At 66.4% G+C, this 20,882-nt stretch overlaps 2 protein-coding genes across 2 annotated transcripts; both read right to left on the reverse strand.

Annotated features, from left to right (window-relative positions):
- Window positions 1-6,197: 6,197 nt before the first annotated feature.
- LOC138690786 (treacle protein-like) lies at window positions 6,198-10,161 on the reverse strand. The gene is made up of 3 exons (XM_069811684.1): window positions 10,057-10,161; window positions 9,817-9,936; window positions 6,198-9,617 (listed from the first exon to the last, which is right to left on the reverse strand). The coding sequence occupies exons 1-3, from the start codon at window positions 10,159-10,161 to the stop codon at window positions 6,198-6,200; spliced, it is 3,645 nt and encodes a 1,214-aa protein (XP_069667785.1).
- Window positions 10,162-10,927: 766 nt separating this feature from the next.
- On the reverse strand, window positions 10,928-14,891 carry LOC138690787 (treacle protein-like). The gene is made up of 3 exons (XM_069811685.1): window positions 14,787-14,891; window positions 14,547-14,666; window positions 10,928-14,347 (listed from the first exon to the last, which is right to left on the reverse strand). The coding sequence occupies exons 1-3, from the start codon at window positions 14,889-14,891 to the stop codon at window positions 10,928-10,930; spliced, it is 3,645 nt and encodes a 1,214-aa protein (XP_069667786.1).
- Between the last annotated feature and the right edge of the window lie 5,991 nt (window positions 14,892-20,882).

Raw genomic sequence — 20,882 nt, forward strand, 5'->3', positions numbered from 1 at the left:
AGGAAAAAAAAGTTGGGATGCGGAGAAACAGCCGCCGGAGAGAGGAGTGAGAACATGTAAGAGAAAACAACCCTGCGGACAGCAAGGTCAGTGCAGAAGGAGGGGGAGGAGATGCTCCAGGCGCCGGAGCGGAGATTCCCCTGCAGCCCGTGGTGAAGACCCTGGTGAGGCAGGCTGTCCCCCTGCAGTCCAGGGAGGTCCACGGTGGAGCAGATATCCACCTGCAGCCCGGGGAGGACCCCACGCCGGAGCAGGTGGGTTCCCGAAGGAGGCTGTGACCCCGTGGGAACCCCGCGCTGGAGCAGGCTCCTGGCAGGACCTGCGGATCTGTGGAGAGAGGAGCCCACGGAGCAGGTTTTCTGGCAGGACTTGTGACCCCGTGGGGGACCCACGCTGGAGCAGTGTGCTCCTGAAGGACTGCACACCGTGGAAAGGACCCATGCTGGAGCAGTTTGTGAAGAACTGCAGCCCGTGGGAATGGCCCACGTTGGAGAAGTTCGTGGAGGACTGTCTCCCGTGGGTGGGACCCCACGCTGGAGCAGGGGAAGAGTGTGATGAGCCCTCCCCCTGAGGAGGATTAGCGGCAGAAAATAACGTGTGATGACCGTAAACCCCATCCCCGTCCCCCTTGTGCCGCTGGGGGGGCTTGGTGAAGAAATCCGGGAGTGAAGTTGTGCCCGGGAAGAAGTGAGGGGCGGAGGGAAGGTGTTCTGAGATTTGGGTTTATTTCTCATTACCTTACTCTGGCTGATTTGTAATAAATTGAGCTAATTTTCCCCAAGCTGAGTCTGTTTTGCCCGTGACGGTAATTAGTGAATGATCTCTCCTGTCCTTATCTCGACCCGCAAGCTTTTTGCTATATTTTTCTCTCCCCTGTCCAGCTGAGGATGGGGGAGTGATAGAACGGCTTTGGTGGGCACCTGGCGTCCAGCCAGGGTCAACCCATCACAGCTGGGGCTGCCCGGGTCCAGGCTGACACAGGCACTGTGTGAGGGGACCGGGCCCAGACCCGGGCCTGGCTGTGCCAGCAAGTGTCCGGGCAGCACCGCAGGGAAGGGGTTCCTCTGGGCCCAGGGGAGGCCGTGCCTGGGCACCGGCTGCCCGGGTCCAGGCAGACATGGGCAGCATGGAGCGAGGCCGGTGGGGGCCCCAGCTGGGCGGGAGCTGGAGCGCTGGAGGCATGGGCAGAGGCCGAGGGCACAGGCTCTGCTCGGCCTGGAGAAGAGGGAGCACAGGGTCTCTCCAGCTCTGCCTGTGGGCACAGGCCTTGCCTGCACCCGTCTTTCTCCCAAGATGGAGCAGGCACAGACGAGCACTGGGGGAAAATTGTGAGCTTTTATTGGGCGCAGAAAGTGTCCGGGACCGAGCGGTGGCTGGCAGCATCGTGTCCTCAGGGCGGCTGAGTGCCTGGGGTGCCGTCCATGCCCCCATCGCTCGCGAGCCTCCCCGTGCCGCTCCCTCTGGACGCTATGCGGGCTCAGGGCCAGCTGCCTTCTCCGGAGACCCGCCTGGCGCTGGCAGCGGGGCACTACTGCTCTTGCTGTCCCGCCACGCAGGCAGAGCGGAACGCCCTGCGCAGAGCCCTGAGCGCCCTCCTGAAGAGGGAGGGCCATCGCCGTCGAGCTGGGGCGTGCGGGAGGGCGGCGATGCCTGCGGGGAAAGGAAAGGAGAACTGTAGGCGAGAGGCTGGGGAGGCTGGGCGGCCGACGGCCCCGTGTGCGTAGTGCTGCCCTCGCCGGGGCGGCACTCGACTCGGGAATGTACCTGAGTCGTCCTCGGGCACGTCGCTACGGCCGGAGGATTGCTGCGTGTCGCCTCTGTGCTCGGAGGCCGCCTGCATGGGGAGAGCAAGCGCACGGGTGAGGGAGGGAGGAGGTGGCACTGGGATGACACGGAGAGCACCAGCCATCTCCCCGCGGCACACAGCCCGGGCGCTGCGCCTGCCTCCCGTGCCTTGGGATGCCCGGTGCCGGCCACGCGCGCCTGGCTCACCTGGTGCTGAGGGTCCCGCGCCAAGGGAGAAGAAGCCGCTGCCTCTCCTTCCTCATCCACTGCTGGGGCAAGGTGGGGCGCGCCAGCATCTGCCAGAGGGTTTGGCGGCGATGAAGAAGCCACTTCGTCCTGCTGCGCTGCCTGGGAGACAACAGTGCTGCTGGCCTCTTCTTGCTGCTCTCCAGACATGGGAGAAGCCGTGTCTTCTCCATCCGCGCACGCTGCTGGCACAAGTGGGGCCGTGATGGCCTCTGCCCGAGGCTCTCGAGCCAAGGGCGACTCGAAGTCCTGAGGTCCTGCGGGTGTTCTCGGTGCCATCACCACATCCATGCTGTGTGCCCGGTCCCGCTGTTCTGCCGGCTGCTGGCTGGGTATCTTCAGTGCAGCCAGAGACTTCATCAGGACCTCCCTCACAATGCGGTTGGCAATCTCCTGCAGATCCGCGGTGAAGGCCATGGAGCTGTGCAGGGCAGGTGCCTGGCTCTCTGCCTCTGCGGCTGTGTCCTGCTCGCCAAAGACAGGAGAAGCTGGTGACTTCTTCGCTTCGTCCTGCACTGCGGGATCAAGGAGTGCGTGGTGCCCCTCTTCCTCATGAGCACTGGGCACAGCAGAACCTGCTGGCTCAGCATCCGTGAGCCCCGCTGGAGCCGGAGAGGCACTCTGCCGCTCGCCAGCCGCCTCTGCTGCCGCCTCTCCACCCTCGCTGCTGGGCCCCGTGTGGGGGTCCTGGAAGAGCTCCAGGACCAAGGGGTTGACCCAGATGGTGTTGGTGGTGAAGTCTTCCCCTTGGGACAGCTCTTTGTCGCTGTCCTCTTCCCACTCCTCAACCTCGGCCAAGGCGGGCTGAGCTGCAGGGGCCTCGTCCTCGCCACTGTCGGTTGCCTGGACCTCGTTTGTTGTTTCTGTCGTTGCCACAGCCATGCTGTGTGCCAGGTCTCGCTGTTCCACTGGCTGCTGGCTGGGTATCTTCAGTGCAGCCAGAGACTTCATCAAGACCTCCCTCACAATGCGGTCGGCAATGTCCTGCAGATCCGCGGTGAAGGCCATGGAGCTGTGCGGGGCAGGTGCCTGGCTCTCTGCCTCCGCGGCTGTGTCCTGCTCGCCAAAGACAGGAGAAGCTGGTGACTTCTTCGCTTCGTCCTGCACTGCGGGAGCAAGGAGTGCGTGGTGCCCCTCTTCCTCAGGAGCAGCATCCAGAGCAGGACCTGCTGGCTCAGCATCCGTGAGCCCCGCTGCAGCAGGAGATGCATTCTGCCGCTCACCAAAGACAGGAGAAGCTGGTGACTTCTTCGCTTCGTCCTGCACTGCGGGACTGAGAGGCGCGTGGTGCCCCTCTTCCTCATGAGCACTGGGCACAGCAGAACCTGCTGGCTCAGCATCCGTGAGCCCCGCTGGAGCAGGAGAGGCACTCTGCCGCTCGCCAGCCTCCTCTGCTGCCGCCTCTGCGCCCTCGCTGCTGGGCCCCGTGTGGGAACTAGCGTGGGGGTCCTGGACGACCTCTGGGACCAAGGGGTTGACCCAGATGGTGTTGATGGTGAAGTCTTCCTCTTGGGACAGCTCTTTGTCTCTGTCCTCTTCCCACTCCTCCACCTCGGCCAAGGCGGGCTGAGCTGCAGGGGCCTCGTCCTCACCACTGTCGGTTGCCTGGACCTCGTTTGTTGTTTCTGTCGTTGCCACAGCCATGCTGTGTGCCAGGTCTCGCTGTTCCACTGGCTGCTGGCTGGGTATCTTCAGTGCAGCCAGAGACTTCATCAGGACCTCCCTCACAATGCGGTCGGCAATGTCCTGCAGATCCGCGGTGAAGGCCATGGAGCTGTGCGGGGCAGGTGCCTGGCTCTCTGCCTCCGCGGCTGTGTCCTGCTCGCCAAAGACAGGAGAAGCTGGTGACTTCTTCGCTTCGTCCTGCACTGCGGGAGCAAGGAGTGCGTGGCGCCCCTCTTCCTCAGGAGCAGCATCCAGAGCAGGACCTGCTGGCTCAGCATCCGTGAGCCCCGCTGGAGCAGGAGATGCATTCTGCCGCTCGCCAATGACAGGAGAAGCTGGTGACTTCTTCGCTTCGTCCTGCACTGCGGGAGCAAGGAGTGTGTGGCGCCCCTCTTCCTCATGAGGACTGGGCAGAGAAGAACCTGCTGGCTCAGCATCCGTGAGCCCCGCTGCAGCAGGAGATGCATTCTGCCGCTCGCCAGCCTCCTCTGCTGCCGCCTCTGTGCCCTCGCTGCTGGGCCCTGCGTGGGGACCAGCGTGGGGGTCCTGGACAACCTCTGGGACCAAGGGGTTGACCCAGATGGTGTTGGTGGTGAAGTCTTCCCCTTGGGACAGCTCTTTGTCACTGTCCTCTTCCCACTCCTCCTCCTCGGCCAAGGCGGGCCGAGCCGTAGGGGCCGTGCCGCTGTCGGCTGCCCCAACCTCATCCGTTCTTGCGGTCGTTGCGACAGCCGTGCCGTGCGCCCCATCTCGCGGTGCCTCCGGCTGCCGGCTGGGTCTCCGGCTTGCAGCTGCAACCTTGCCCGGGACCTCGCTCCTGAGGCACTGGGCTGTCCCCTTCGCAGCTGCGGCACGGGCTGTGGGGCTGAGCGGGGCAGGCCTCTGGACCTGCACCCTCGCGGCTGTGCCCTGGTCACCGCGGACGCCCCGAGCAGATGGGACGATTCGTCGGTGGCCGCTGGCCGCCGTGCTGGTGCCGGTTTCCCTGCCGCTGGCAGAAGACGTAGCGGGTGCTGCCGGCAGAGGCGGCAGCTTGCAGCGGGTGCTGGCAGCGCCCGGCGGCCAAGCCGTGGGTGCGTGCCTGGCTGCCACCACCGGCCTGGGGAGAGGCGTCAAGGCTGGCAGACGGGTTGTCTCCGCCCGTGCCGCCCTGCTGCGAGGCTGTGCCACCCTGCGCGCCAGACTGTCCGTCTGCAAGAGAAGCCAAGGAGAGAGGCTGCGTGCCTGCGGCCCTTGCCCCCTTGCCTCGCCCTCGCGTCCCGGCTGGAAGAGGGGCTCCGCTTGCTCCGGGGGCCGGACCCGCCTGTGCCCTCCCACACCTCCCGCTCGCCCCTCGGCAGCTCCTGGGGTCGGGAAGACGTTTGGCCCCGTCTCCCTCGGGGCTCCCTACCTGCGTGTGGCGGCTCCCCGTGGCCTGCGAGCTCTCTAGCCGTGGCAGCCTGTCCCCACGGAGGGACGAGGCCTGGCTCCGTCCGCCCTGCGGCGCTGCCTCCGGCTGCTGGCGTCCCACCTGCGGGCAGGAGGAGGAGGAAGATGAGGAACGCGATGGAGGCGGCCGCCTTGGCGCAGCGGTCCCCACGGTGCCGGCAAGCCCGGCACCGAGGCAGCCCCGTGTGGCCCCGTCCCTCACCTGGCTCCTCTTCTGCAGGCTCGGCAGCCTGTCAGCGGGCTGGGAGCGGGCGTTCGCCTCCTCGTCCATGGGCATCTTCGGCGTCCTCTGCCGCAGACCTGCCATGGGCACCCAGGGGAGATGCTGCCTCCTGAAGGAGCTGCTCTCCTGAAGGAGCTGCTCTCCTGGGAGTGGGAGCCCCAGGGCTCTCGCTCCTTATATACCCCCGAGGGGACCCGTGTCACAATGGCCTCTGGGCACGACGAGGTCCCCGCATCACAAAGCCCTGGCGGTCACTGTGGAGACGACTGGGACCTGGACTGGGACCGGGACTGGGACCTGGACCTGGACCGGGACAGGGACCGGGACCGGGACCTGGACCTGGACCTGGACCGGGACTGGGACTGGGACTGGGACCGCGCCTGGGCCCGGTCCCAGGCCCAGCTGTGCCAGCAAGTGTCCGGGCAGCACCGCAGGGAAGGGGTTCCTCTGGGCCCAGGGGAGGCCGTGCCTGGGCACCGGCTGCCCGGGTCCAGGCAGACATGGGCAGCATGGAGCGAGGCCGGTGGGGGCCCCAGCTGGGCGGGAGCTGGAGCGCTGGAGGCATGGGCAGAGGCCGAGGGCACAGGCTCTGCTCGGCCTGGAGAAGAGGGAGCACAGGGTCTCTCCAGCTCTGCCTGTGGGCACAGGCCTTGCCTGCACCCGTCTTTCTCCCAAGATGGAGCAGGCACAGACGAGCACTGGGGGAAAATTGTGAGCTTTTATTGGGCGCAGAAAGTGTCCGGGACCGAGCGGTGGCTGGCAGCATCGTGTCCTCAGGGCGGCTGAGTGCCTGGGGTGCCGTCCATGCCCCCATCGCTCGCGAGCCTCCCCGTGCCGCTCCCTCTGGACGCTATGCGGGCTCAGGGCCAGCTGCCTTCTCCGGAGACCCGCCTGGCGCTGGCAGCGGGGCACTACTGCTCTTGCTGTCCCGCCACGCAGGCAGAGCGGAACGCCCTGCGCAGAGCCCTGAGCGCCCTCCTGAAGAGGGAGGGCCATCGCCGTTGAGCTGGGGCGTGCGGGAGGGCGGCGATGCCTGCGGGGAAAGGAAAGGAGAACTGTAGGCGAGAGGCTGGGGAGGCTGGGCGGCCGACGGCCCCGTGTGCGTAGTGCTGCCCTCGCCGGGGCGGCACTCGACTCGGGAATGTACCTGAGTCGTCCTCGGGCACGTCGCTACGGCCGGAGGATTGCTGCGTGTCGCCTCTGTGCTCGGAGGCCGCCTGCATGGGGAGAGCAAGCGCACGGGTGAGGGAGGGAGGAGGTGGCACTGGGATGACACGGAGAGCACCAGCCATCTCCCCGCGGCACACAGCCCGGGCGCTGCGCCTGCCTCCCGTGCCTTGGGATGCCCGGTGCCGGCCACGTGCGCCTGGCTCACCTGGTGCTGAGGGTCCCGCGCCAAGGGAGAAGAAGCTGCTGCCTCTCCTTCCTCATCCACTGCTGGGGCAAGGTGGGGTGCGCCAGCATCTGCCAGAGGGTTTGGCGGCGATGAAGAAGCCACTTCGTCCTGCTGCGCTGCCTGGGAGACAACAGTGCTGCTGGCCTCTTCTTGCTGCTCTCCAGACATGGGAGAAGCCGTGTCTTCTCCATCCGCGCACGCTGCTGGCACAAGTGGGGCCGTGATGGCCTCTGCCCGAGGCTCTCGAGCCAAGGGCGACTCGAAGTCCTGAGGTCCTGCGGGTGTTCTCGGTGCCATCACCACATCCATGCTGTGTGCCCGGTCCCGCTGTTCTGCCGGCTGCTGGCTGGGTATCTTCAGTGCAGCCAGAGACTTCATCAGGACCTCCCTCACAATGCGGTTGGCAATCTCCTGCAGATCCGCGGTGAAGGCCATGGAGCTGTGCAGGGCAGGTGCCTGGCTCTCTGCCTCTGCGGCTGTGTCCTGCTCGCCAAAGACAGGAGAAGCTGGTGACTTCTTCGCTTCGTCCTGCACTGCGGGATCAAGGAGTGCGTGGTGCCCCTCTTCCTCATGAGCACTGGGCAGAGCAGAACCTGCTGGCTCAGCATCCGTGAGCCCCGCTGGAGCCGGAGAGGCACTCTGCCGCTCGCCAGCCGCCTCTGCTGCCGCCTCTCCACCCTCGCTTCTGGGCCCCGTGTGGGGGTCCTGGAAGAGCTCCAGGACCAAGGGGTTGACCCAGATGGTGTTGGTGGTGAAGTCTTCCCCTTGGGACAGCTCTTTGTCGCTGTCGTCTTCCCACTCCTCAACCTCGGCCAAGGCGGGCTGAGCTGCAGGGGCCTCGTCCTCGCCACTGTCGGTTGCCTGGACCTCGTTTGTTGTTTCTGTCGTTGCCACAGCCATGCTGTGTGCCAGGTCTCGCTGTTCCACTGGCTGCTGGCTGGGTATCTTCAGTGCAGCCAGAGACTTCATCAAGACCTCCCTCACAATGCGGTCGGCAATGTCCTGCAGATCCGCGGTGAAGGCCATGGAGCTGTGCGGGGCAGGTGCCTGGCTCTCTGCCTCCGCGGCTGTGTCCTGCTCGCCAAAGACAGGAGAAGCTGGTGACTTCTTCGCTTCGTCCTGCACTGCGGGAGCAAGGAGTGCGTGGTGCCCCTCTTCCTCAGGAGCAGCATCCAGAGCAGGACCTGCTGGCTCAGCATCCGTGAGCCCCGCTGCAGCAGGAGATGCATTCTGCCGCTCACCAAAGACAGGAGAAGCTGGTGACTTCTTCGCTTCGTCCTGCACTGCGGGACTGAGAGGCGCGTGGTGCCCCTCTTCCTCATGAGCACTGGGCACAGCAGAACCTGCTGGCTCAGCATCCGTGAGCCCCGCTGGAGCAGGAGAGGCACTCTGCCGCTCGCCAGCCTCCTCTGCTGCCGCCTCTGCGCCCTCGCTGCTGGGCCCCGTGTGGGAACTAGCGTGGGGGTCCTGGACGACCTCTGGGACCAAGGGGTTGACCCAGATGGTGTTGATGGTGAAGTCTTCCTCTTGGGACAGCTCTTTGTCTCTGTCCTCTTCCCACTCCTCCACCTCGGCCAAGGCGGGCTGAGCTGCAGGGGCCTCGTCCTCACCACTGTCGGTTGCCTGGACCTCGTTTGTTGTTTCTGTCGTTGCCACAGCCATGCTGTGTGCCAGGTCTCGCTGTTCCACTGGCTGCTGGCTGGGTATCTTCAGTGCAGCCAGAGACTTCATCAGGACCTCCCTCACAATGCGGTCGGCAATGTCCTGCAGATCCGCGGTGAAGGCCATGGAGCTGTGCGGGGCAGGTGCCTGGCTCTCTGCCTCCGCGGCTGTGTCCTGCTCGCCAAAGACAGGAGAAGCTGGTGACTTCTTCGCTTCGTCCTGCACTGCGGGAGCAAGGAGTGCGTGGCGCCCCTCTTCCTCAGGAGCAGCATCCAGAGCAGGACCTGCTGGCTCAGCATCCGTGAGCCCCGCTGGAGCAGGAGATGCATTCTGCCGCTCGCCAATGACAGGAGAAGCTGGTGACTTCTTCGCTTCGTCCTGCACTGCGGGAGCAAGGAGTGTGTGGCGCCCCTCTTCCTCATGAGGACTGGGCAGAGAAGAACCTGCTGGCTCAGCATCCGTGAGCCCCGCTGCAGCAGGAGATGCATTCTGCCGCTCGCCAGCCTCCTCTGCTGCCGCCTCTGTGCCCTCGCTGCTGGGCCCTGCGTGGGGACCAGCGTGGGGGTCCTGGACAACCTCTGGGACCAAGGGGTTGACCCAGATGGTGTTGGTGGTGAAGTCTTCCCCTTGGGACAGCTCTTTGTCACTGTCCTCTTCCCACTCCTCCTCCTCGGCCAAGGCGGGCCGAGCCGTAGGGGCCGTGCCGCTGTCGGCTGCCCCAACCTCATCCGTTCTTGCAGTCGTTGCGACAGCCGTGCCGTGCGCCCCATCTCGCGGTGCCTCCGGCTGCCGGCTGGGTCTCCGGCTTGCAGCTGCAACCTTGCCCGGGACCTCGCTCCTGAGGCACTGGGCTGTCCCCTTCGCAGCTGCGGCACGGGCTGTGGGGCTGAGCGGGGCAGGCCTCTGGACCTGCACCCTCGCGGCTGTGCCCTGGTCACCGCGGACGCCCCGAGCAGATGGGACGATTCGTCGGTGGCCGCTGGCCGCCGTGCTGGTGCCGGTTTCCCTGCCGCTGGCAGAAGACGTAGCGGGTGCTGCCGGCAGAGGCGGCAGCTTGCAGCGGGTGCTGGCAGCGCCCGGCGGCCAAGCCGTGGGTGCGTGCCTGGCTGCCACCACCGGCCTGGGGAGAGGCGTCAAGGCTGGCAGACGGGTTGTCTCCGCCCGTGCCGCCCTGCTGCGAGGCTGTGCCACCCTGCGCGCCAGACTGTCCGTCTGCAAGAGAAGCCAAGGAGAGAGGCTGCGTGCCTGCGGCCCTTGCCCCCTTGCCTCGCCCTCGCGTCCCGGCTGGAAGAGGGGCTCCGCTTGCTCCGGGGGCCGGACCCGCCTGTGCCCTCCCACACCTCCCGCTCGCCCCTCGGCAGCTCCTGGGGTCGGGAAGACGTTCGGCCCCGTCTCCCTCGGGGCTCCCTACCTGCGTGTGGCGGCTCCCCGTGGCCTGCGAGCTCTCTAGCCGTGGCAGCCTGTCCCCACGGAGGGACGAGGCCTGGCTCCGTCCGCCCTGCGGCGCTGCCTCCGGCTGCTGGCGTCCCACCTGCGGGCAGGAGGAGGAGGAAGATGAGGAACGCGATGGAGGCGGCCGCCTTGGCGCAGCGGTCCCCACGGTGCCGGCAAGCCCGGCACCGAGGCAGCCCCGTGTGGCCCCGTCCCTCACCTGGCTCCTCTTCTGCAGGCTCGGCAGCCTGTCAGCGGGCTGGGAGCGGGCGTTCGCCTCCTCGTCCATGGGCATCTTCGGCGTCCTCTGCCGCAGACCTGCCATGGGCACCCAGGGGAGATGCTGCCTCCTGAAGGAGCTGCTCTCCTGAAGGAGCTGCTCTCCTGGGAGTGGGAGCCCCAGGGCTCTCGCTCCTTATATACCCCCGAGGGGACCCGTGTCACAATGGCCTCTGGGCACGACGAGGTCCCCGCATCACAAAGCCCTGGCGGTCACTGTGGAGACGACTGGGACCTGGACTGGGACCGGGACTGGGACCTGGACCTGGACCGGGACAGGGACCGGGACCGGGACCTGGACCTGGACCTGGACCGGGACCGGGACTGGGACTGGGACCGCGCCTGGGCCCGGTCCCAGGCCCAGCTGTGCCAGCAAGTGTCCGGGCAGCACCGCAGGGAAGGGGTTCCTCTGGGCCCAGGGGAGGCCGTGCCTGGGCACCGGCTGCCCGGGTCCAGGCGGACGTGGGCAGCATGGAGCGAGGCCGGTGGGGGCCCCAGCTGGGCGGGAGCTGGAGCGCTGGAGGCATGGGCAGAGGCCGAGGGCACAGGCTCTGCTCGGCCTGGAGAAGAGGGAGCACAGGGTCTCTCCAGCTCTGCCTGTGGGCACAGGCCTTGCCTGCACCCGTCTTTCTCCCAAGATGGAGCAGGCACAGACGAGCACTGGGGGAAAATTGTGAGCTTTTATTGGGCGCAGAAAGTGTCCGGGACCGAGCGGTGGCTGGCAGCATCGTGTCCTCAGGGCGGCTGAGTGCCTGGGGTGCCGTCCATGCCCCCATCGCTCGCGAGCCTCCCCGTGCCGCTCCCTCTGGACGCTATGCGGGCTCAGGGCCAGCTGCCTTCTCCGGAGACCCGCCTGGCGCTGGCAGCGGGGCACTACTGCTCTTGCTGTCCCGCCACGCAGGCAGAGCGGAACGCCCTGCGCAGAGCCCTGAGCGCCCTCCTGAAGAGGGAGGGCCATCGCCGTTGAGCTGGGGCGTGCGGGAGGGCGGCGATGCCTGCGGGGAAAGGAAAGGAGAACTGTAGGCGAGAGGCTGGGGAGGCTGGGCGGCCGACGGCCCCGTGTGCGTAGTGCTGCCCTCGCCGGGGCGGCACTCGACTCGGGAATGTACCTGAGTCGTCCTCGGGCACGTCGCTACGGCCGGAGGATTGCTGCGTGTCGCCTCTGTGCTCGGAGGCCGCCTGCATGGGGAGAGCAAGCGCACGGGTGAGGGAGGGAGGAGGTGGCACTGGGATGACACGGAGAGCACCAGCCATCTCCCCGCGGCACACAGCCCGGGCGCTGCGCCTGCCTCCCGTGCCTTGGGATGCCCGGTGCCGGCCACGTGCGCCTGGCTCACCTGGTGCTGAGGGTCCCGCGCCAAGGGAGAAGAAGCTGCTGCCTCTCCTTCCTCATCCACTGCTGGGGCAAGGTGGGGTGCGCCAGCATCTGCCAGAGGGTTTGGCGGCGATGAAGAAGCCACTTCGTCCTGCTGCGCTGCCTGGGAGACAACAGTGCTGCTGGCCTCTTCTTGCTGCTCTCCAGACATGGGAGAAGCCGTGTCTTCTCCATCCGCGCACGCTGCTGGCACAAGTGGGGCCGTGATGGCCTCTGCCCGAGGCTCTCGAGCCAAGGGCGACTCGAAGTCCTGAGGTCCTGCGGGTGTTCTCGGTGCCATCACCACATCCATGCTGTGTGCCCGGTCCCGCTGTTCTGCCGGCTGCTGGCTGGGTATCTTCAGTGCAGCCAGAGACTTCATCAGGACCTCCCTCACAATGCGGTTGGCAATCTCCTGCAGATCCGCGGTGAAGGCCATGGAGCTGTGCAGGGCAGGTGCCTGGCTCTCTGCCTCTGCGGCTGTGTCCTGCTCGCCAAAGACAGGAGAAGCTGGTGACTTCTTCGCTTCGTCCTGCACTGCGGGATCAAGGAGTGCGTGGTGCCCCTCTTCCTCATGAGCACTGGGCAGAGCAGAACCTGCTGGCTCAGCATCCGTGAGCCCCGCTGGAGCCGGAGAGGCACTCTGCCGCTCGCCAGCCGCCTCTGCTGCCGCCTCTCCACCCTCGCTTCTGGGCCCCGTGTGGGGGTCCTGGAAGAGCTCCAGGACCAAGGGGTTGACCCAGATGGTGTTGGTGGTGAAGTCTTCCCCTTGGGACAGCTCTTTGTCGCTGTCGTCTTCCCACTCCTCAACCTCGGCCAAGGCGGGCTGAGCTGCAGGGGCCTCGTCCTCGCCACTGTCGGTTGCCTGGACCTCGTTTGTTGTTTCTGTCATTGCCACAGCCATGCTGTGTGCCAGGTCTCGCTGTTCCACTGGCTGCTGGCTGGGTATCTTCAGTGCAGCCAGAGACTTCATCAAGACCTCCCTCACAATGCGGTCGGCAATGTCCTGCAGATCCGCGGTGAAGGCCATGGAGCTGTGCGGGGCAGGTGCCTGGCTCTCTGCCTCCGCGGCTGTGTCCTGCTCGCCAAAGACAGGAGAAGCTGGTGACTTCTTCGCTTCGTCCTGCACTGCGGGAGCAAGGAGTGCGTGGTGCCCCTCTTCCTCAGGAGCAGCATCCAGAGCAGGACCTGCTGGCTCAGCATCCGTGAGCCCCGCTGCAGCAGGAGATGCATTCTGCCGCTCACCAAAGACAGGAGAAGCTGGTGACTTCTTCGCTTCGTCCTGCACTGCGGGACTGAGAGGCGCGTGGTGCCCCTCTTCCTCATGAGCACTGGGCACAGCAGAACCTGCTGGCTCAGCATCCGTGAGCCCCGCTGGAGCAGGAGAGGCACTCTGCCGCTCGCCAGCCTCCTCTGCTGCCGCCTCTGCGCCCTCGCTGCTGGGCCCCGTGTGGGAACTAGCGTGGGGGTCCTGGACGACCTCTGGGACCAAGGGGTTGACCCAGATGGTGTTGATGGTGAAGTCTTCCTCTTGGGACAGCTCTTTGTCTCTGTCCTCTTCCCACTCCTCCACCTCGGCCAAGGCGGGCTGAGCTGCAGGGGCCTCGTCCTCACCACTGTCGGTTGCCTGGACCTCGTTTGTTGTTTCTGTCGTTGCCACAGCCATGCTGTGTGCCAGGTCTCGCTGTTCCACTGGCTGCTGGCTGGGTATCTTCAGTGCAGCCAGAGACTTCATCAGGACCTCCCTCACAATGCGGTCGGCAATGTCCTGCAGATCCGCGGTGAAGGCCATGGAGCTGTGCGGGGCAGGTGCCTGGCTCTCTGCCTCCGCGGCTGTGTCCTGCTCGCCAAAGACAGGAGAAGCTGGTGACTTCTTCGCTTCGTCCTGCACTGCGGGAGCAAGGAGTGCGTGGCGCCCCTCTTCCTCAGGAGCAGCATCCAGAGCAGGACCTGCTGGCTCAGCATCCGTGAGCCCCGCTGGAGCAGGAGATGCATTCTGCCGCTCGCCAATGACAGGAGAAGCTGGTGACTTCTTCGCTTCGTCCTGCACTGCGGGAGCAAGGAGTGTGTGGCGCCCCTCTTCCTCATGAGGACTGGGCAGAGAAGAACCTGCTGGCTCAGCATCCGTGAGCCCCGCTGCAGCAGGAGATGCATTCTGCCGCTCGCCAGCCTCCTCTGCTGCCGCCTCTGTGCCCTCGCTGCTGGGCCCTGCGTGGGAACTAGCGTGGGGGTCCTGGACAACCTCTGGGACCAAGGGGTTGACCCAGATGGTGTTGGTGGTGAAGTCTTCCCCTTGGGACAGCTCTTTGTCACTGTCCTCTTCCCACTCCTCCTCCTCGGCCAAGGCGGGCCGAGCCGTAGGGGCCGTGCCGCTGTCGGCTGCCCCAACCTCATCCGTTCTTGCAGTCGTTGCGACAGCCGTGCCGTGCGCCCCATCTCGCGGTGCCTCCGGCTGCCGGCTGGGTCTCCGGCTTGCAGCTGCAACCTTGCCCGGGACCTCGCTCCTGAGGCACTGGGCTGTCCCCTTCGCAGCTGCGGCACGGGCTGTGGGGCTGAGCGGGGCAGGCCTCTGGACCTGCACCCTCGCGGCTGTGCCCTGGTCACCGCGGACGCCCCGAGCAGATGGGACGATTCGTCGGTGGCCGCTGGCCGCCGTGCTGGTGCCGGTTTCCCTGCCGCTGGCAGAAGACGTAGCGGGTGCTGCCGGCAGAGGCGGCAGCTTGCAGCGGGTGCTGGCAGCGCCCGGCGGCCAAGCCGTGGGTGCGTGCCTGGCTGCCACCACCGGCCTGGGGAGAGGCGTCAAGGCTGGCAGACGGGTTGTCTCCGCCCGTGCCGCCCTGCTGCGAGGCTGTGCCACCCTGCGCGCCAGACTGTCCGTCTGCAAGAGAAGCCAAGGAGAGAGGCTGCGTGCCTGCGGCCCTTGCCCCCTTGCCTCGCCCTCGCGTCCCGGCTGGAAGAGGGGCTCCGCTTGCTCCGGGGGCCGGACCCGCCTGTGCCCTCCCACACCTCCCGCTCGCCCCTCGGCAGCTCCTGGGGTCGGGAAGACGTTCGGCCCCGTCTCCCTCGGGGCTCCCTACCTGCGTGTGGCGGCTCCCCGTGGCCTGCGAGCTCTCTAGCCGTGGCAGCCTGTCCCCACGGAGGGACGAGGCCTGGCTCCGTCCGCCCTGCGGCGCTGCCTCCGGCTGCTGGCGTCCCACCTGCGGGCAGGAGGAGGAGGAAGATGAGGAACGCGATGGAGGCGGCCGCCTTGGCGCAGCGGTCCCCACGGTGCCGGCAAGCCCGGCACCGAGGCAGCCCCGTGTGGCCCCGTCCCTCACCTGGCTCCTCTTCTGCAGGCTCGGCAGCCTGTCAGCGGGCTGGGAGCGGGCGTTCGCCTCCTCGTCCATGGGCATCTTCGGCGTCCTCTGCCGCAGACCTGCCATGGGCACCCAGGGGAGATGCTGCCTCCTGAAGGAGCTGCTCTCCTGAAGGAGCTGCTCTCCTGGGAGTGGGAGCCCCAGGGCTCTCGCTCCTTATATACCCCCGAGGGGACCCGTGTCACAATGGCCTCTGGGCACGACGAGGTCCCCGCATCACAAAGCCCTGGCGGTCACTGTGGAGACGACTGGGACCTGGACTGGGACCGGGACTGGGACCTGGACCTGGACCGGGACAGGGACCGGGACCGGGACCTGGACCTGGACCTGGACCGGGACCGGGACTGGGACTGGGACCGCGCCTGGGCCCGGGCCCAGGCCCAGCTGTCCCAGCAAGTGTCCGGGCAGCACCGCAAGGAAGGGGTTCCTCTGGGCCCAGGGGAGGCCGTGCCTGGGCACCGGCTGCCCGGGTCCAGGCGGACGTGGGCAGCATGGAGCGAGGCCGGTGGGGGCAGAGGAATGGGGTGCCGGGGTCCCCAGGGAGTCTGGCAAAGGCAAGCGCCAAGCACCGGTCCGGGGACGGACTGATGCCCCACAGGAGGTGGTGCCAGGGCCGGGGCTGGGTGGCTGGAGAGCAGCAGTAGCCGTGGAGGCCAAGGTGGGCAGGGGTTGCGTGGGCAGCGAGCCTGGGCAGCCAGGACAGTCCCAAAGCCCAAAGGGCTTGTGCCAGGAGAGGCACAGGGGGCACCGCAGGGAAGGGGTTTCTCTGTGCCGCTGGGCCCAGGGGAGGCCATGCCTGCGCACCGGCTGTGGGCTAGTGTGTTGGTTTTGTGTGGCAAGGTTTTGGTAGCGGGGGGGGGGGTTACAGGGGTGGCTTCTGTAAGAAGCTGCTGGAAGCTTCCCCGGTGTTCGAGAGAGAGCCTATACCAGCCGGCTCTAAGACGGACCCACCGCCGGCCGAGGCCGAGCCAATCAGCGATAGTGGTAACGCCTCTGTGATAACATTTTTTAAGAAGGAAAAAAAAGTTGGGATGCGGAGAAACAGCCGCCGGAGAGAGGAGTGAGAACATGTAAGAGAAAACAACCCTGCGGACAGCAAGGTCAGTGCAGAAGGAGGGGGAGGAGATGCTCCAGGCGCCGGAGCGGAGATTCCCCTGCAGCCCGTGGTGAAGACCCTGGTGAGGCAGGCTGTCCCCCTGCAGTCCAGGGAGGTCCACGGTGGAGCAGATATCCACCTGCAGCCCGGGGAGGACCCCACGCCGGAGCAGGTGGGTTCCCGAAGGAGGCTGTGACCCCGTGGGAACCCCGCGCTGGAGCAGGCTCCTGGCAGGACCTGCGGATCTGTGGAGAGAGGAGCCCACGGAGCAGGTTTTCTGGCAGGACTTGTGACCCCGTGGGGGACCCACGCTGGAGCAGTGTGCTCCTGAAGGACTGCACACCGTGGAAAGGACCCATGCTGGAGCAGTTTGTGAAGAACTGCAGCCCGTGGGAATGGCCCACGTTGGAGAAGTTCGTGGAGGACTGTCTCCCGTGGGTGGGACCCCACGCTGGAGCAGGGGAAGAGTGTGATGAGCCCTCCCCCTGAGGAGGATTAGCGGCAGAAAATAACGTGTGATGACCGTAAACCCCATCCCCGTCCCCCTTGTGCCGCTGGGGGGGCTTGGTGAAGAAATCCGGGAGTGAAGTTGTGCCCGGGAAGAAGTGAGGGGCGGAGGGAAGGTGTTCTGAGATTTGGGTTTATTTCTCATTACCTTACTCTGGCTGATTTGTAATAAATTGAGCTAATTTTCCCCAAGCTGAGTCTGTTTTGCCCGTGACGGTAATTAGTGAATGATCTCTCCTGTCCTTATCTCGACCCGCAAGCTTTTTGCTATATTTTTCTCTCCCCTGTCCAGCTGAGGATGGGGGAGTGATAGAACGGCTTTGGTGGGCACCTGGCGTCCAGCCAGGGTCAACCCATCACAGCTGGGGCTGCCCGGGTCCAGGCTGACACAGGCACTGTGTGAGGGGACCGGGCCCAGACCCGGGCCTGGCTGTGCCAGCAAGTGTCCGGGCAGCACCGCAGGGAAGGGGTTCCTCTGGGCCCAGGGGAGGCCGTGCCTGGGCACCGGCTGCCCGGGTCCAGGCAGACATGGGCAGCATGGAGCGAGGCCGGTGGGGGCCCCAGCTGGGCGGGAGCTGGAGCGCTGGAGGCATGGGCAGAGGCCGAGGGCACAGGCTCTGCTCGGCCTGGAGAAGAGGGAGCACAGGGTCTCTCCAGCTCTGCCTGTGGGCACAGGCCTTGCCTGCACCCGTCTTTCTCCCAAGATGGAGCAGGCACAGACGAGCACTGGGGGAAAATTGTGAGCTTTTATTGGGCGCAGAAAGTGTCCGGGACCGAGCGGTGGCTGGCAGCATCGTGTCCTCAGGGCGGCTGAGTGCCTGGGGTGCCGTCCATGCCCCCATCGCTCGCGAGCCTCCCCGTGCCGCTCCCTCTGGACGCTATGCGGGCTCAGGGCCAGCTGCCTTCTCCGGAGACCCGCCTGGCGCTGGCAGCGGGGCACTACTGCTCTTGCTGTCCCGCCACGCAGGCAGAGCGGAACGCCCTGCGCAGAGCCCTGAGCGCCCTCCTGAAGAGGGAGGGCCATCGCCGTCGAGCTGGGGCGTGCGGGAGGGCGGCGATGCCTGCGGGGAAAGGAAAGGAGAACTGTAGGCGAGAGGCTGGGGAGGCTGGGCGGCCGACGGCCCCGTGTGCGTAGTGCTGCCCTCGCCGGGGCGGCACTCGACTCGGGAATGTACCTGAGTCGTCCTCGGGCACGTCGCTACGGCCGGAGGATTGCTGCGTGTCGCCTCTGTGCTCGGAGGCCGCCTGCATGGGGAGAGCAAGCGCACGGGTGAGGGAGGGAGGAGGTGGCACTGGGATGACACGGAGAGCACCAGCCATCTCCCCGCGGCACACAGCCCGGGCGCTGCGCCTGCCTCCCGTGCCTTGGGATGCCCGGTGCCGGCCACGCGCGCCTGGCTCACCTGGTGCTGAGGGTCCCGCACCAAGGGAGAAGAAGCCGCTGCCTCTCCTTCCTCATCCACTGCTGGGGCAAGGTGGGGCGTGCCAGCATCTGCCAGAGGGTTTGGCGGCGATGAAGAAGCCACTTCGTCCTGCTGCGCTGCCTGGGAGACAACAGTGCTGCTGGCCTCTTCTTGCTGCTCTCCAGACATGGGAGAAGCCGTGTCTTCTCCATCCGCGCACGCTGCTGGCACAAGTGGGGCTGTGATGGCCTCTGCCCGAGGCTCTCGAGCCAAGGGCGACTCGAAGTCCTGAGGTCCTGCGGGTGTTCTCGGTGCCATCACCACATCCATGCTGTGTGCCCGGTCCTGCTGTTCTGCCGGCTGCTGGCTGGGTATCTTCAGTGCAGCCAGAGACTTCATCAGGACCTCCCTCACAATGCGGTTGGCAATCTCCTGCAGATCCGCGGTGAAGGCCATGGAGCTGTGCAGGGCAGGTGCCTGGCTCTCTGCCTCTGCGGCTGTGTCCTGCTCGCCAAAGACAGGAGAAGCTGGTGACTTCTTCGCTTCGTCCTGCACTGCGGGATCAAGGAGTGCGTGGTGCCCCTCTTCCTCATGAGCACTGGGCACAGCAGAACCTGCTGGCTCAGCATCCGTGAGCCCCGCTGGAGCCGGAGAGGCACTCTGCCGCTCGCCAGCCGCCTCTGCTGCCGCCTCTCCACCCTCGCTGCTGGGCCCCGTGTGGGGGTCCTGGAAGAGCTCCAGGACCAAGGGGTTGACCCAGATGGTGTTGGTGGTGAAGTCTTCCCCTTGGGACAGCTCTTTGTCGCTGTCCTCTTCCCACTCCTCCACCTCGGCCAAGGCGGGCTGAGCTGCAGGGGCCTCGTCCTCGCCACTGTCGGTTGCCTGGACCTCGTTTGTTGTTTCTGTCGTTGCCACAGCCATGCTGTGTGCCAGGTCTCGCTGTTCCACTGGCTGCTGGCTGGGTATCTTCAGTGCAGCCAGAGACTTCATCAAGACCTCCCTCACAATGCGGTCGGCAATGTCCTGCAGATCCGCGGTGAAGGCCATGGAGCTGTGCGGGGCAGGTGCCTGGCTCTCTGCCTCCGCGGCTGTGTCCTGCTCGCCAAAGACAGGAGAAGCTGGTGACTTCTTCGCTTCGTCCTGCACTGCGGGAGCAAGGAGTGCGTGGCGCCCCTCTTCCTCAGGAGCAGCATCCAGAGCAGGACCTGCTGGCTCAGCATCCGTGAGCCCCGCTGCAGCAGGAGATGCATTCTGCCGCTCACCAAAGACAGGAGAAGCTGGTGACTTCTTCCCTTCGTCCTGCACTGCGGGACTGAGAGGCGCGTGGTGCCCCTCTTCCTCATGAGCACTGGGCAGAGCAGAACCTGCTGGCTCAGCATCCGTGAGCCCCGCTGGAGCCGGAGAGGCACTCTGCCGCTCGCCAGCCGCCTCTGCTGCCGCCTCTCCACCCTCGCTGCTGGGCCCCGTGTGGGGGTCCTGGAAGAGCTCCAGGACCAAGGGGTTGACCCAGATGGTGTTGGTGGTGAAGTCTTCCCCTTGGGACAGCTCTTTGTCGCTGTCCTCTTCCCACTCCTCCACCTCGGCCAAGGCGGGCTGAGCTGCAGGGGCCTCGTCCTCACCACTGTCGGTTGCCTGGACCTCGTTTGTTGTTTCTGTCGTTGCCACAGCCATGCTGTGTGCCAGGTCTCGCTGTTCCACTGGCTGCTGGCTGGGTATCTTCAGTGCAGCCAGAGACTTCATCAGGACCTCCCTCACAATGCGGTCGGCAATGTCCTGCAGATCCGCGGTGAAGGCCATGGAGCTGTGCGGGGCAGGTGCCTGGCTCTCTGCCTCCGCGGCTGTGTCCTGCTCGCCAAAGACAGGAGAAGCTGGTGACTTCTTCGCTTCGTCCTGCACTGCGGGAGCAAGGAGTGCGTGGCGCCCCTCTTCCTCAGGAGCAGCATCCAGAGCAGGACCTGCTGGCTCAGCATCCGTGAGCCCCGCTGGAGCAGGAGATGCATTCTGCCGCTCGCCAATGACAGGAGAAGCTGGTGACTTCTTCGCTTCGTCCTGCACTGCGGGAGCAAGGAGTGTGTGGCGCCCCTCTTCCTCATGAGGACTGGGCAGAGAAGAACCTGCTGGCTCAGCATCCGTGAGCCCCGCTGCAGCAGGAGATGCATTCTGCCGCTCGCCAGCCTCCTCTGCTGCCGCCTCTGTGCCCTCGCTGCTGGGCCCTGCGTGGGGACCAGCGTGGGGGTCCTGGACAACCTCTGGGACCAAGGGGTTGACCCAGATGGTGTTGGTGGTGAAGTCTTCCCCTTGGGACAGCTCTTTGTCACTGTCCTCTTCCCACTCCTCCTCCTCGGCCAAGGCGGGCCGAGCCGTAGGGGCCGTGCCGCTGTCGGCTGCCCCAACCTCATCCGTTCTTGCGGTCGTTGCGACAGCCGTGCCGTGCGCCCCATCTCGCGGTGCCTCCGGCTGCCGGCTGGGTCTCCGGCTTGCAGCTGCAACCTTGCCCGGGACCTCGCTCCTGAGGCACTGGGCTGTCCCCTTCGCAGCTGCGGCACGGGCTGTGGGGCTGAGCGGGGCAGGCCTCTGGACCTGCACCCTCGCGGCTGTGCCCTGGTCACCGCGGACGCCCCGAGCAGATGGGACGATTCGTCGGTGGCCGCTGGCCGCCGTGCTGGCGCCGGTTTCCCTGCCCCTGGCAGAAGACGTAGGGGGTGCTGCCGGCAGAGGCGGCAGCTTGCAGCGGGTGCTGGCAGCGCCCGGCGGCCGAGCCGCGGGTGCGTGCCTGGCTGCCGCCGCCGGCCTGGGGAGAGGCGTCAAGGCTGGCAGACGGGTTGTCGCCTCCCGCGCCGCCCTGCTGCGAGGCTGTGCCACCCTGCGCGCCAGACTGTCCGTCTGCAAGAGAAGCCAAGGAGAGAGGCTGCGTGCCTGCGGCCCTTGCCCCCTTGCCTCGCCCTCGCGTCCTGGCTGGAAGAGGGGCTCCGCTTGCTCCGGGGGCCGGACCCGCCTGTGCCCTCCCACACCTCCCGCTCGCCCCTCGGCAGCTCCTGGGGTCGGGAAGAC

This window comes from Haliaeetus albicilla, chromosome 23 (assembly GCF_947461875.1).
Source record: "Haliaeetus albicilla chromosome 23, bHalAlb1.1, whole genome shotgun sequence".
NCBI classification, from domain to species: Eukaryota; Metazoa; Chordata; class Aves; order Accipitriformes; family Accipitridae; genus Haliaeetus; species Haliaeetus albicilla.